Raw genomic sequence first — 15,301 nt, forward strand, 5'->3', positions numbered from 1 at the left:
CAGCTATAAAAAGCACATAGCTTGACAGCTCCAGAACTTTGGCTAGAAAAAAGGCTTCATGAGTTCTCTCATATCATTACTGAAAACACTTCCTAGGCAAGAGTTGTTTCAGGAATGAACAGATCAAGACCATCCCTAATGAAACTATGCAGACAGACTTGTTCAAATGCTACTCACTCCTAAAAGGAGAGGGAAGTTCCTTGTGATACTCTAACAACCAGTACATTAAGTCCTCCAATGCTTCAGCACTTTTATATCCAAAACTCAAATTGTAGATATTTGGAGAAGAAAACTGTGGGACAATAGCACCAAAAACTGTTTATTTTTTTCCCCCCACCTTGATCCCACACCAGTTTGGTCAGAACTCCTTCCTCCATTGTTTTTGGTCAAATGAGTTTCAGCTATATACTAATTACAGAAAAACTAAACACATTTCACTACTAACTCATAGTTCTCTGACATTCATATTCCAGATAAAAACAGGGTCTGTTTTTAAGCACTTCTTTTTAAAGTTAAAATTTAGATCTATTCAGTTTGCAGGCTGTGGTAGTTTGCTTTTAGATATGCTGCTTACTGAGTAAAAGTAATAGTATAATTCAGCTAGCAAGAACTTCTCATGAAAATTATTTTTGTATTTATTATGTGTATAATTAAAGGTGACTTTCTTCAAAGTCTCCTGAGAATAGTTAAAGAAACAGCCCGACTGTAAGAATTCTTTCAGTATTATAATCAACATGGCTAACTCATACAGCTCACAGGTATATTTTAGTACTGGCACTGCAGAAAATGACCTTTAAATTGCATTCAACCCAGATCCACAGAACTTTATTCATGAAGCAGCAGATCTTTCCTGGTGGGATGCCCTGTAGTAATCTCAGTACTGCTAGATAAACTGCTTATTAAAAGTTACTAACCACATCAGTAAACTAAATGAAGACACCAGTGGGATTACATGCATACTGTGATCAGTGAAGCAACACTAGGCAAGCCTGTCTGGAAGATCACAGTCAGGTTTCTATATCCAAAGGAAAGGCACAAATACCACAAGAGAACAGTCAGAACTTTTGGAATACTATCAGTGAAAGCAGCAAAAACTTTTCAGTTGAACCTCAGTGCCATACTTTTCAGTTTAAGCCCTATGAAGCCAGCAAGCTCCTCTCAATCTATTTTGCTCACCTCATAAGTCCAGCTGTCTTGTGCGGAGGAGACTTTTCTGCCTGCTTCCCTCTCTGCTTCATGTCAGATAGTCTCTGCCGCATGTTGATGGTCATCTCTGAGCTCAGACGCCAGATGAAGATACAGCTGAAAGAAGGAAAGGTGAAGCTGGGTTTAAATTTCAGTTCCATTTATTGAAATCATCAATTCCCTCTGCAAAGGCTTTTGAGTTGTGGTAGGGAAAAACACAGAGTAGCAGCATCACGGAAACTCAATCCCACCACAGGCCTCGTGACAAAAAGGTAAAACCTGCCTGAAAAAGGTTCCCTATGGACAAGAGTAACTGCAGAGATTTGTGCAGACTCATGTCAGATCTTGTACCTTTATTCCTCTATCTGACCAGCTTTCTAAAAGTATTTTAAAAAAAGAAACAAAGTCATCTAATTGTCTCCTTTTCTTCAGAAATCTGGCTTCACAAAAATAAAAAAAAAATCCACATCATATTAGAGAATATATTATCTCATCTTCAGGTAATAGAAAAAAATAAAACAACCAGTATTTTCTTTGAAATATAATCTCAGTGCTAACTAATTCTTTTCATCTCACCCATCTTTCCTGTCAAGCTGGATGTACTTACACTGATCGTAGAATCAGAGGTGGTGTTACTGCTATCACTTAACATCCTGCATGCTACTTTGGAATCCAAAGAGAACTTAAACCAGTTCTTCAGGAACTCAGTGTCACCATATTCATTGCTACTCCAGTTCACCAAGGAACCTTCAATAAAAGCCTTTCACTTTTTCCTTGCTACTTTGTAAAAATTCATCTGCTCTGCCATTTTGAACAATGATCATGAATTTTTGGTCTCCTGGACCTGAGAAAAAACACCAAAAGCAACAGTACCTTCTTCATTTATTTTGTCTCATAGAAAGATACTCTAAAATGTTTCATTTTCACGCCACACCAAAAGGAAACAAACAAACAAGAAAATGGTCTGTGGAGATGTCTTAAAAAGCTGACATTTCTCTTCTCATCCCTACTTGTTTGTAACCAAGTTCAGGAACATCACTCCCAGCTATTCAAGTCACATACAAAGAAGCTTCTCATCAACAGCTGTCATTCCTCTCCTCAGATTTTTAGCAAAGAGAAAGTTGTGAGGCACTGCATCTGGGAGCTATGGCAACTCTTGTCAGGCAGCTGCATCTCCTCACACAGCAGCTCTTTTTAACATAACATCAACTAAAATTGGCTGCCAAGACAACACCAAAATGCAATAAACAAAATTCAGAAAGCAAATATGGCTTTTTCATTTATCACACTCCCACAGCAATCAAACCTAGCAGCAAACAGCAAGAACTTGTAAACACATTAAGATTCAACATGAAGCTCTGTGCAAATATGCTTCTACCTATCCCTTTTACCTTATTTTCCTCCACTGCAGTAATTTTCTCTCAAGCCTCTCAGTCCTTTACATGCTATAGTGTGTGAATAAACCATTTTCCTCTGTTCTCTTTTGAAAAAAAACACATTTTCTCTTCTCCTTACAGCTAAGTTCTTCATGAATCCCTTTCTCACTTCTCATCCACCTCCTCCACATCCCTAGTGAAGAAAATGACACTCCTATCAACGAGAGAATATTGCACTAAAATTACAAGAATAACTGAGTATGCCAAAGCTTCCATGTTTCTGGAATTTATCAGGTATCTACAACAAACTAAGTCCTTCTGCAGCTTTTCCCCTCTTCTATTTACACACATGAAAGACAAAGCAAGAGGAAAAAAAAATTACTTTTTACTGAAATACAGAAATAAATGATTCAATTTAAGATATTTTACATTCTGTAACAACTCTCTCACTCTAAAACTTTTTCCACTTAAACTGTGTTTATTAATAGGAGAGAAAGGAAAAAAAAATCTGTGTTACCATGCCTTGAAACAGCACTCCAAGAAAAATTATTTCTTGAAGGAAAAATCTTATCAGGTCAAACTGATCTAAGCATTCACCGATTCCAGAAGCAGGAGGTCAACTCAAAAACTGATACGACAAACAAGCAATCCCCTCTTACCTGTCACCAGAAACAGAGATCAGATGTTTGCAGTCATTACTGAATTTCATCCCAGTCACAATTTCTATGTGAAATAAAGAACAATCAATAAACCTTTCTTTAATTATTCCAATAGGTAGAACAGATCATTAGCCAAATAGAATTTGAATTGCTGAACTGAAGACATAAACAGATTAAAGCAACAACTGACATATCAATACGTCCCTGTTACCATAACCACCTAACAAAGAGTGGAAAGGGTATCATAAGGTAAAGTAAGCATGAAGACTGAAGTCTCTTCTTTTCTATAATGGGACATGCCCTGCATGGCAAGAGCTTATGGTATATTCTGAAAAAAACGAAGACTACCTTATACTTGCAACTAATTGTGCAAACAAATACATGGTTTGGGAGGCATGCACGTGCTTGTGTGCAAGATTTATTCTAAAAGGGTTTAAACTGGGGTGAAATAAACTAGAACTGTAATTCAAATGCAACCTAGTCCAAAATAACCCCTGGGTAAATTTTGGTGGGGACAAACCTTCAAAAAGCTTTGACTAGTATCAGACAGTAATATATTCATCAGCAGAAAAACGCAGAAGTTTACAAGCCATACCTGAGTGCCCATACATGGTTGCAACACACTCGCCTGAATAGAAATCAAAGATGGAGAGGTTCTTGTCAGAACAACTAGTTGCAATATAAAGCCCAGAGGGATCCGTTTGCACCTGTTTAGAAAGAGAAGTGTGAAGAATTGTTGAGAATGCCCTTTCAAACTGTATGAAAATGGACCAGAACACCAAGGACACTCACAGCTGTTAATAGAATAAAATGCAAGTAGCTCTAATGGATTCTTCAATTGAGTACCAGGCTTCTCAGTATCATAGGACAAATTTCCAGCCTGAGTAAGCTGCTAAAACAAACCAAGTAACTAAAAAACTATTTCCAACAGGATTGGAGACTAAATGCCTTTGTGATTCTGAAGGTCACCATCATCAATACACAGGCCTATACTTCTCTTTCCTACCTCCTTCAAAGTACTGGAGGGTCTAATTTTCTTCTACCATAAAATAAAAAAAAGAAAAAAAAAGAAAAAAAATCAGAGCTGAAGGAATTAAGTGAAGTATTTAAAGACTCCAATCTTGATGAGAGAAACTAATAAAGAAAAATCATCTTTAATGATGCATTTTTTTGTTTTGTTTTAATTTTTTAATAAATATACACCCATTTTTTATTTTAGCTTGTGTCAAATACTTCACTAGGGCTAAAGTCTACACTACAGAGTAAATCTAGCCGTTGTCAGCAAATGTTGTGCTTTAGCCTTTGTATAAAGGAATTGAGAGCAAAAGCTTGTTTGTTTTTTTTTTTTTTGAAAGAGTCACTATATTTAAATAACTATAGCTTTCTTCAGCTAGTCCGTATCTTTGACTTCAGATGTCACTGAATGGATTCTACTTGCTGAATTGCAATGCATGTTATGATCTCAGAACAACATGCCAAATAAGTTCAAATTCCAGAGAACTATAATCCTTCAGTTATATAATTGTCCTAAAAAATGAACAAAGCAAGATTAAAAATAATTGAGATATTCCACTTGAGCTACACATGAAAAACACAAATATTAAAAACAAAGAATCCAGCTTCAAGCAACAGTTTAAGATTTGTGCTCTGAGAAAGACATAATCAAGCATCTCAATTTAAAAAAACTTGCAGGAATGTAGTAGACAGAGAACTTATCTGTCTCTATAACACAGAATAGATGACACTGAACAAAGCTACTTGCTTTCCCCTTTATTTTTTGACCCAATTTTTTATACCAATTGATAATATTGCTAGCCTGTGAAGCTCAACAGAAAAATGTTTTTAAAACTATAAAAATTAACAGTGAAAACAAACACCATGAAGAAGCTTGTTTGGTAACTTGAGAAATACTTTGCTTCTGTCAACTTGTCTCTCCCCTTTGAAGATAAGGATACAACTCTTGCCAGCACATTGAGGTATGCATCACTATTAGCACTAACCCTATAACAGTGCTTGCTTTACCAGGGGGAGGACATGTAGCAGATGCAGGCATGATGCCCCAAAGCCTGGACATACTCAGGTGTGGAACATGAAGAGACTGTCTAAGCAGTACTGAGGTTGTTCAGCACTCTAAGGCCCAAAGAACACGAGCACTTTAAGGCAGATGCTGTTTAATTTCATCAGCTTGTAAAGCCACTCATATTTGCCCTCTGGCAACAACACTTCTCGAACTCTGATCTACAGGCAACTCCACATTCAAAAACTATGAATAACGATTAAGAAAGTCAGAATGAGCTATCTGGGGCAGAAATACAAGGACTAAAGTAAATAGACTATCTCCTGATAAATATTGTTGCAGTTCTGCTTGCTTTTGCCACATGAGCCTGTGTCTTACTTCAGACAGAAGACAGAAGTTACAATCATCCATGGATTCTTCCTATTTTAGCCTGATGAAATCCAAACACTTTAGCAGCCCTTAAGGACAGAGGCAGATGGAAGAAGCAGCAGGATAAGGAAAAGCAAGCAAAAAGGGAAGGGGAAAAAAAAAAAAAGAAAGAAAAAAGGTATTATGTCCAGATTCATATATGATTTGTTGAGCTTGAAGGTGCTGTCAGAAGAGCAGGAAAAATAAAAAGGAAAGAAGAAAGAAAACAGCTTACTTTGATGAGGGTACCATCTTCACCTTGGGATCCCTTGTAAAGCTTCTTCTGCTTCCCACTGCTTATGTTGAAAACCCTGAAGGAAAAGTAAGATAACATTGCACATTTTACCCATGCACTGCTCTGTGTCTTTTGTCACCAGAAACCTTCTCTCTTTCTGCTCCTCATGACAGGCCTCATCCCTGGGAGCTGCAGCCCCTATAAACAGCAATCACCATTTAAATAGTTTAAGAAGCCACCAGTAAAGTAATGTGGAGGCCCAAGACTGGATGATTCAGTATCAAGTAAATTATCTGATTTAAAATCCAGGTTTGATTCTCAAGCTGACAATCAAGGATAAGTATAGTGTCAAGACACTGCAGAGGAGTCAAGTAGGAGGGAACAAACCTTGTGATACCTTGTAATGACTAATGGTTATGTAGCAGGAATGGATACTAACAAGCTCCATCCAGCTCCCCCTGTCATAATAATGCCTGTGGTTTCTTAATACTACAAGAAATGTTTAAGAGAGCAAAACCCTTTATTTACATGAAAATTCAAAAACAAATGACATTTAGCAGTGGCACTGAATTATGTCCAGAACTCTCAGCATCTCACCCAGATACAACAGGAGACACACAATTACAGAGAGTTTCCTTTGCTTTGAAGGTAGAAGCAGACAGATTGACAAATGGATTAAAAGGGAGCAGAGAATTGACTGCACTTGTAAAAAGACGGTCACATCTAGCTCAGTTTTAGTTTCTTCACTGCCAGCTACTCCATCGGACTGCACAGCTTCTGATTGGACATACCTTTAAAAGCAAAAATGAACACAGTATAGAAGGTTCTTGTCCCACAGCTCAATGGTGTGCTTGCCAAGGAAGGCACACTTTCTTTCCCCAGTAGTAAGACTTTGCTCTGCAGAGCAACGTAGTGAGAAGCCAAGAGACCAATGGACATTTCTGGATATCTACACTTTGAACTCTGTCTTTCTCCTTGCTGACAAAAGAAACAGCCTCACAGAGTTTGAGGTGAGACCTCAGATCAAAGGTGCTGTGGCAAAGAACCAAGGAACAATGATGGTGCTTGAACTGCCCTGACCTACTCATTCATGATCACAAGAATATTTTCAAGATAAGATCTGAACTAACCTGATGTTACGATCCTGACAGCCAATAGCTGCGTATTTCCAGCTGGGGTCCACATCCATGTCATATAGAGTAGTCTTCCTAACAATGTGATGTGTTCGAGTAAACTGAACTCCTTCCCCTGTCTAAGCATATGGGTAAAATTTTATGTCAAAATCAAGTAGTAAATTAATTATTAAAAACTTCTAAATACAGATGAGCCTTCTCACACAGACAGCATAAACTAACCCCACTAAAGAGGTCTGCTGGGAGCAGTGCAGCAAGCTCCTCCCTCCAGCCCATACTCTTTCACCACTCTTTATAATATCTAGGACAGCAGAAGAAAAATAGATATCCCAACAGCTCTCTACTTTGCATATTGCTGAGAAAAGTCAGGCTTGTGGCAGCTGTATGCTTCACAGAAATAGTTCTCTGAACCGTAATCTCTTGTATTGAGACAGAGTAGGAGACACTGAGGCTGAAAAAGCAACAAGCTCTTACATAAACTCTGGTATCACTCATTCTTAAGTAGTTCCCTAGTGGTGAGATTATTACAAAAGCCTGAAAAAAGCAACACAAAGCTGCAATAACGTTACCTTCTGTGCTGTGCGGAAATAGATGCTCTTGTCTGCCCCACAGCTTATCATTCGCACTTTCCCATCATTGGCTAGAACAAAAATGAAGGAGGCGATCAAAAGATAAACACAAATACAAGGTGAAAGAAATGCTTCAATTTGTACCACTACTCTTTTATTCCAGTCCTAACTAAAACTGGCTCCTACCTTAGCAGCAGGATGCTGCAGCAATACAGCAGCCCCTTCTAAGGGGCAGAATTTGTTAATACTCCAAGTGCACGAGGCCTCTATACAAAGGCTTCTCACCAATGACATGCTAGCATTCTTTATGTGCCATAGCACTTGGTGGCAATATGACAGAAAAAAAAAGTAGGTTACACTCAGTGCAAGCTGAAAATGGACAATAGGTACATTTCAGTCACCAAACTTAGTCACATACTTCTTGCTGCCTTTTCTTATCTAAGGGTCAAGAAATTTTCTTTCCTTAGCACTCTATTAGCACATCAATCTATTCCTTCATCAAAGCAACACCTCAACAGAATGAAAACGTATCCAACACCACACAAGCTCACTTGAACAGCACCCATGTAGAGCAGGGCTGCATTTAGCTTACAGAACAGCACAACAATCTTAGCTGCCATAGCCAAGAGTGCATTTCCCCCATCTCCTAGAAGTTCAGCTCACTGCATTCAAAGACAACTCACCAAAAAGATAGAGCTGAGGACTTTTGCTGACTTTCGAGTTACTTGAGAAAAAGCTTGAAAGATCCTCAGCAGAAGCTTCCTGAAGGTGTTCTGTGAAGCTTAAGTAAGGTCTCTGTTCTTCACTCTGGAGCTACTTTTAAGCTCAGGTTCTCACCCTTGAACCCCAACTGAACATCACTGCAACAGCACTGCAGTCACACCTCTGCCTGGACACCCTACTGATCCAAGTTCTGACCCTTACATTCAGCTTCCTGATTTGCACTCAAATCCTGCCTTGTAACTCTACAGACTTGCCTGGATGTCACTTTATTATGGTCAGCCCTATTGTCTTCTTCAGACTGACTCTGACTTGCTGACTTGTCTTCCTGACTTGATCTTTATTTGTCTTAGGGTGCTGGGGATACAGCACGCTCCATTACCACAAATGCAAAGTCTTACACTGGCTTGCAATGACAGATCTACTTGTGACCAGTTAATCTCAAAATATTTTTAATGACTTCTAGAGTTTTTTTGGAGGATGAATGTTCCACAGTTTTCCTTACTAAGGACAAGATATAACCATTTGACACTAGTTACAGGGAATAAATCACTACAAAAAAAACGGATTTCTAAAGAAATGCTTGAGGCTTCAATCAGGGCAGTCTTCAAAACCAACAGGAGATGACAAAAAAGTAGCTGCATCTTCAGCCATGTCTACCTGCAAACTTCACAGAAGTGATGGAAGAAGAATGCTCATCCAGGGTCTGCTGCAGGCTGTAGTCCTTTCCAGCATCCAAGACATGAATCAATCTATCCCGACTGGCTGAGGCTAAGAGCTTTAACCCTTTAAGAAAGACAAAAAGAAAGCAAGACCATTACTGAAAATCCAACAGTTTCTTCATAAGTCAGCTAAGGGACATAACATTATACGATAGCAAACTGCATGGATAGACACAAAAAAAACCCACCTTCAGACTTCACACAACAGAAAGACCAAGTTTAAATCTCAGCCTACAATATGCTAAAGAAGAGTAAAAGGAAGATGTCCTTTACAAAGTCTGGTTCTGCTGGTCCAGCAAACCAAAGTAACTAAATTGCATTTACCTGTGTCAGGTTTGGAGTACTCCAGACATAGAATCTCAGAGTCATGGGCTTCAACCTTCAGCATTTCCTGCAGAGACTGCAACTCATATATCCTAAGACATAATACAACTGATTTCAGTATGCTTAATAAAACCAGCAAGATCCAGGTTTGATTCTTATGCCTATCCAGCTCTCATCCTGAACAAGGAGTTCCATGGGATTACCTTAGAGTGCCTATCCTGTCCCCCGAGGCCAGGTGCTCCCCACTGGGACTCACACAGACAGTGCGTATCCCCACCTTTGTGTCCATCACTTGTGTATCAGCTTTGTCTGCACTTCCCCCTGAGTTGTAATCTGTGTCCAGAAGTACCTGAGTGTTGTCATCTACATAGATGATTTTCATCAAGTCCTGCAGAAACAATAAACCACAAAAATATTAACTAGTTACAAAATATTAAAATGAAGTATCCTACTTACAAGTCAGGCTTCTGGACAACATAATAACTTCACTGGCAGTAATTCTATCATTGGTGACATCTTTCAGCTAAAAGCAAACAGTCCCTCTGTAGGGGAGAAGTTTCAAGAGATGTGCCTCAACCACCATTTGCAAAAGATTCCCCTTTGGGTTGGAAATTAACAGCACCTCCCACAAAAAAAAAGCTAACTCTGAAATTAGTAATTACAATGTAGTAGGGGATACAGCAGGAATCTAGCAGATCATCCAAAACATGCCCATGCCTTTTGAGAACCCTCTGGCAGGGAAACCATGAGTAAGCTGCTGAGAACAGGCAAGATCAGAACTGCTTTGCTCACAGATCTTCCAACACAAGTGACAGCGGCGAGCATAATATTTCTCATTCAATTCTCCCAAGCCTTTGTCCTACTTAATACAGCTTTTCCAAATAAATCTCGAAGTGGTTACACAAGGAAAAAAGCAGCAGTTCCCCTGATGCATATGGCATGAACCAGTTTGGAAAAGACTAAACTTAGTCTACCCTTGGGTGATTTACAGAAAAAGCAACAGTCCCCCACAGCGTTTTCAGACAAACCATCTTTACACATGATACTGCCTTTATGCTTCTTCAGGTCTATGTATTTCACTAAATATTTGCTCTACTTACACAGAAGCCTTCATTGAGTTGGTCTAGAGAAGTCTGAGCCTTAACTTCAGAATACTTAAATATTTTAAAAAGAACAATCCCAGGGGCAACAAGGAGATCAAACTCTGGGATCTTACATTGCTCAGGATGTTGCGGTGCAGGGCGGTGCCATGGATGTTGGAGCTCTCAGTGTTCCACAGACGAATGGTGTTGTCAGAGGAGCAGGTGATGAAAGAACCAGGGGGGAGGCATGACTGATTGCTGTCCTTCACCTCAGGATACATCTAAGGGCAGGTAAAATCAACCTCTGAATGTGATTGCCCTGCACTGGCTTCACCAGCAGCAAATTTCAAAACAAAATTAAATCAAAGAGCTGTCCTCTCTCCATTCTGGAGCAGCAAAAGACAGACAGGAGTCCTCCTAAGGAAAACGAGTTCCCAAACTAAAGTTTCATATTCACTTCAAATGTTAACAAGATTCTAAACATGCTTCCCTGAATGCAGAAGCCTGCAATAAGTCAGCACCTTTTGTTTCTAACGATTTAAAAGCTACGCAAAAAAGCTCAACTGTTTGAGAATTTCAAGTACTACTGCGGATTTATAAACCAGGAAGAAAGGAAAGATGTAATTGATCAACATACAAGAACAGCTCTCAGTCTCTTCCCACTTTCTTTCCAATTTTTCCTTTCCTGATCACTGCCAGGATGCATACTATTGTACCAATCATACTGTTTCCTATATCTCCTAGCCTTCCCTCTGTCAGTTCAAGGGAAGTCAACTAGATAAAATGGAAAGCAATAACCACTTGAGAGACTAATGTAGGAAGTACTGGTAAATGGGTTAATGAGGATCAGAGCTGAAACCTTATTACTTGTTTCATTCCTCTGACTTCAGAGCACTTGCTCACCGCAGACCTCAAGCACCTTTTTTGAGGTCAGCAGCAAACTCTTGAGCATTTGTGAAAAAAGCCCCTCTCATCCAGCTTTGCACAGATCAGTCCCTTCTCTGATTTTTCATCTTTTAGTAGCAAGATGCGGTAACACACTGCATCTAAAGCATTTGGTCCACAATGGCAGTGCAGCTGAAGAACTGCCTCCAACTCCAACACAAGCCCCATAACAACCACAGTAGTCACATAAAGAAAGCTGAGTCAACTCTTTCTCTCTGTATTCACTGTTTATATTTAAGTTTGGCAGTTCTTCAGATTACATCCCCAGCCACAACTTGTACCTGCAGACAACGTTCCCCATCTATCTTTACCTCAACATTCCACACACAGGACGAGTGATACAAAGCAGAGTAGACCTTGCCCACTTTCTTCGGGTCTTTGACATCCCATACATACAGGCTGTGGTCATTGTACACACAGGAAAGCCACTGGTTGGTGGGGTCAAAGGTCAAGGCGATCGTGTCTGGATACTTCGCATCAGCCGTGCCAGAGAAAAGGCGACTGTGCAAAGAGAGAAGAGCCTGGTTAACTTGTGCTCTCCTGGAGTTTGAGCGAGGAGGTCAAGCATGGAAGTGCAGATTCACTGCAGGGATCCAGTAAAAATACACTGTTGCTGATACATGTAGAAAGAGCAGCTGGCTGGGAAGACCTGTCTGAGGAACAAGCAAAGTCCCAAGAAAAGTCAGGAAGTTCCATAGCAAAAGTCATTCTCCTTACCATGCAACCCAGAGTCCCACACAGACAGGCATTTCACTCTCCCTGAAGGACCACCAAAGAGGACACTTAATCATCACTGGAGGCCATCATCATTTACCAGTGCATAACCAAGTGGAAAATCCAAGTCAAGCAACCTCAAAAGAAAGGGAGGGAGGATCATCTTTTGGTGGGTGCTATTTTTTGTTTATTGATTGCAGAAACTGCTCCTGTACAGCAAGAAAGGGGAATAGTGCTGCAATCAAAAGATAGCATATCAGCACAGTGGGCAAAGAATGATTCATTTCAGTTGCCATGTATCTGTTATGCTTCCCTTTCACCCCTGCCCCACACAGAGGCTGCTTGGGGCTGCTTGGAACACTCATGAGATGGGAAACTGAAGACAGGCAGTCCCCTTCTAGGCAGGTAAGTTCTCTGAAGCAAACTTAAATACAGATGAATTCTGCAGAATAAGGCAATGCGCCCTTTACCATGCCACAACAAGATCGTGCCACATGAACCCTGTATCTCCTCAACAGGAGCCTCCTTTTAATTTCTGCTGCCACTCACATAGAGAAGAAGCTATCTCCCCTGTCCCACAGTGCTGCTAATAATATTGATTAAAGTAGTTAAAGCCAGATTGCAGGGTGATAACAAAAGGTAATTTAAAAGGACTAATGGAGGTGCAAGAAAGAGGATGAAAATGCACCTAGTACAACAGACAATTGGAGCCTTGCTACTGCAAGTGCAAAGCTTTGAGGTCTGGAGGAGTGTAGCCCAGATCCTATTAAAAAAAAAACCGTCATGAATACAGTTGTGGGCAGCTGCAGACAACTATAATGTAGCTCTGGCATTCACAGGAATATAAAGAGTCCTGTGTTTTCAAGCTTCTTTGGACGTAATAATTAAGATCGCAGTCTAAGAATGCATGTTTAAGAATCACATGAATATTTCAGCTTGACTGATAGATGAAAGCAACAGACAGCACTTTTAAAAGGTCTATGTACGCAATTGCTTGCTTTAGCACTACAAAAAATTGAAAAACTTTAAATTGAGATAGATTTCTTTCAATTACTGGACCCACCACAATGTCTCACCAATTCCCTATAGGAGAGCTACATAGTGCACTGTTTGAACTTTTTTCTCAAGTTATCAATAAGTTTAGAGAAAATTTGTTGAGACACTCAAGAAAAAAATGTTTCTCTCTCCAAACATGCACTAGAATGATGGCTTGTGGATTCCCTTGGACTTCCTTCTCTACTAGTGACAGTAGGGGAGAAGGGCAACAAAAGACTAGGAAATAATCCATCTCAGGTGAGAAAATTGAGAGCCAGGGAGGAAGATACTGATGCAAGGGAGGAAAATAAGACAATGTACGAGGTAGATAAGACTGAGGGCAACTGTAGGAGATCTTGTTCCATAAAAGACTGCAGGGAAGCCTTTGAAATAATATTCCACAAGACACTGGGCTCTCTGTCAAGATAAGGACGTTGCTACAGAGGTCAGCCTTCAACCTTCACTAGCAATAAGCAAAGGATGTGCCACGGCACAGAACAACTGAAGTGTAACAGAGCATCCCCTCTGCCTGCTTGCTCATAGGAACCAATGCCAAAAGGCTGCCAGATCCAAGCAATCCCAGGGAGAAGAGGAATAAGACATGCTGTGTGAACCGGCAAACAGCTTTGGGCTGTAGCCCAGCCATGCTAGGAAGGGCTGTTACAGCTCTGGGGGGACCCGCCACATACTGCCTATTTTAGTCCATAAAAAGAGCATTCAGCAGATAGCCAAGGGAAACAGTTTTAACCCATACAAGCCTTGCTTGCCCCTTCCACCCTCTCCACAGTACCTGGCTTCAGTCACACTTGCGATGTCTGTTCCTAAAAAATGTGGCTTCGGCAGTGTGGTGACAAAGTGAAGGTTCAGAGGGTTAAAAATCCGCACGGTGCCATCAGCGCAGCCACAGAAGATGTAATCATGATTCACAGAGATGCAGTTTGCCACAGTAGTCTGAGGAGGACATAGCACACAAGGCTCGTGAGCAATGCAGTCTTACTTCTAAGGTCATGAAATATACAACAGAATGAAAAGCAACTTGACAGACAAAGGAATCATGGTTGGAGAAGTGAACTTGAACCCTGGGAATAAGGAAAAGCTACAAATTCAAGTTTCTTTCCTGAGCTTCCACTTCAGCCTTGCTCTGAACATTGCTTTTCATCCTCTGTGATATTCAGCACTGCTGGCAGGCAAGCAGCACCTCACCCTGTACTACCGCACTGATACATTACCTGTCCAAGAAGTCAGGAAAGAAAAATAAAATCATTCTCCCCCCTTCCAATGGGATCTGTACAAATGACAGAAAATGGTAAGAATGGACTGCGGTGATTAGGGGATGAGTTCAATGTAAAACTGTTTGCCAACTTACTGTGAAGCTGTCTGTATTCTGAGCAAGAGTGAAAGGCAGAGTTTAGAGAAGGAAAAGGAAAGAAAAGAAAAGGCATTTCACTTGAGAGAAAGTATGGAAAGATTTTTGTCTTGGTTTTAATACACTGGATCCCTTCATGTGAACATCTTACAATCAATGCGAACGAAAATACACCTTGTGAAATTCTTAACTACAGGCTTGCTGGTCTAGAATAGCCAAATCCACTACCTACTGCCTTGGAGAGCAAGAATTGAGATACACAAGCCAGGTTAGACAATGCAGAGAGAGCAGAAATTAGAATCCTTCCAACACTATTTCTTACTCAGAAAAACACGGGAGGGACAACACAGGGGTTGTCAAAGTTACTTAAGGACATTGCTTTTCTAGAAGGCAGTAGCTGTAACACAGACTTGAGAATGAAAGACCTTCAGTGATTAATAAAATCCCTTTGCCAAGAAGCAATGCCATTTTTGTCTGGCTTTCCAAGCAACATAAGTCACAAAGTGGCAGAAACCCAATGACTTTCAACCACTGGTGGCCACCTTGTGCATTCTGAGTGCTCTTATTTGTTGTTCCTGCTCTGCTTCAGCAGAAATTATTACAGAACAGGCAAACAAAACTCACCCTCAGCTCCACCCATTTGTCTAACAGCCTTTTTTCATTGAATTCACACAGCAGGCCTGAAGATGTGATACAGAAGGTGCTGTCAGCTTTTTTGCCTCTTCCACATGCCACGTCTGCAAAGAAGTTGTTCCTCAGTTCTCCAAGCAATCCTGAGCGACCTAGCAAGGGGACTGTGGCATTGACCTAT

The 15,301-nt window shown here is 40.3% G+C and overlaps 1 protein-coding gene across 5 annotated transcripts in view; it reads right to left on the reverse strand.

Moving 5' to 3' along the window:
- Positions 1–15,301, reverse strand: part of MAPKBP1 (mitogen-activated protein kinase binding protein 1) — an 88,720-nt gene that overhangs the window by 19,925 nt on the left and 53,494 nt on the right. For 4 of the 5 annotated variants that reach the window (XM_065754804.1, XM_065754802.1, XM_065754800.1 and 1 more), the window contains 14 exons: positions 15,115–15,297; positions 14,491–14,508; positions 13,915–14,075; positions 11,687–11,876; positions 10,565–10,711; positions 9,552–9,736; positions 9,349–9,440; positions 8,963–9,088; positions 7,583–7,653; positions 7,011–7,132; positions 5,881–5,956; positions 3,816–3,927; positions 3,221–3,284; positions 1,177–1,302 (listed from right to left, as the gene is read on the reverse strand). In XM_065754804.1, the coding sequence (XP_065610876.1) occupies positions 1,177–1,302; positions 3,221–3,284; positions 3,816–3,927; positions 5,881–5,956; positions 7,011–7,132; positions 7,583–7,653; positions 8,963–9,088; positions 9,349–9,440; positions 9,552–9,736; positions 10,565–10,711; positions 11,687–11,876; positions 13,915–14,075; positions 14,491–14,508; positions 15,115–15,297 (1,673 nt within the window). The remainder of the gene's footprint in view (positions 1–1,176; positions 1,303–3,220; positions 3,285–3,815; positions 3,928–5,880; positions 5,957–7,010; positions 7,133–7,582; positions 7,654–8,962; positions 9,089–9,348; positions 9,441–9,551; positions 9,737–10,564; positions 10,712–11,686; positions 11,877–13,914; positions 14,076–14,490; positions 14,509–15,114; positions 15,298–15,301) is intronic. The other variant, XM_065754801.1, reaches the window with a different exon arrangement.

This window comes from Cyrtonyx montezumae, unplaced genomic scaffold (assembly GCF_038088225.1).
Source record: "Cyrtonyx montezumae isolate F1298 unplaced genomic scaffold, pur_monq_1.0 scaffold_10, whole genome shotgun sequence".
NCBI classification, from domain to species: domain Eukaryota; kingdom Metazoa; phylum Chordata; class Aves; order Galliformes; family Odontophoridae; genus Cyrtonyx; species Cyrtonyx montezumae.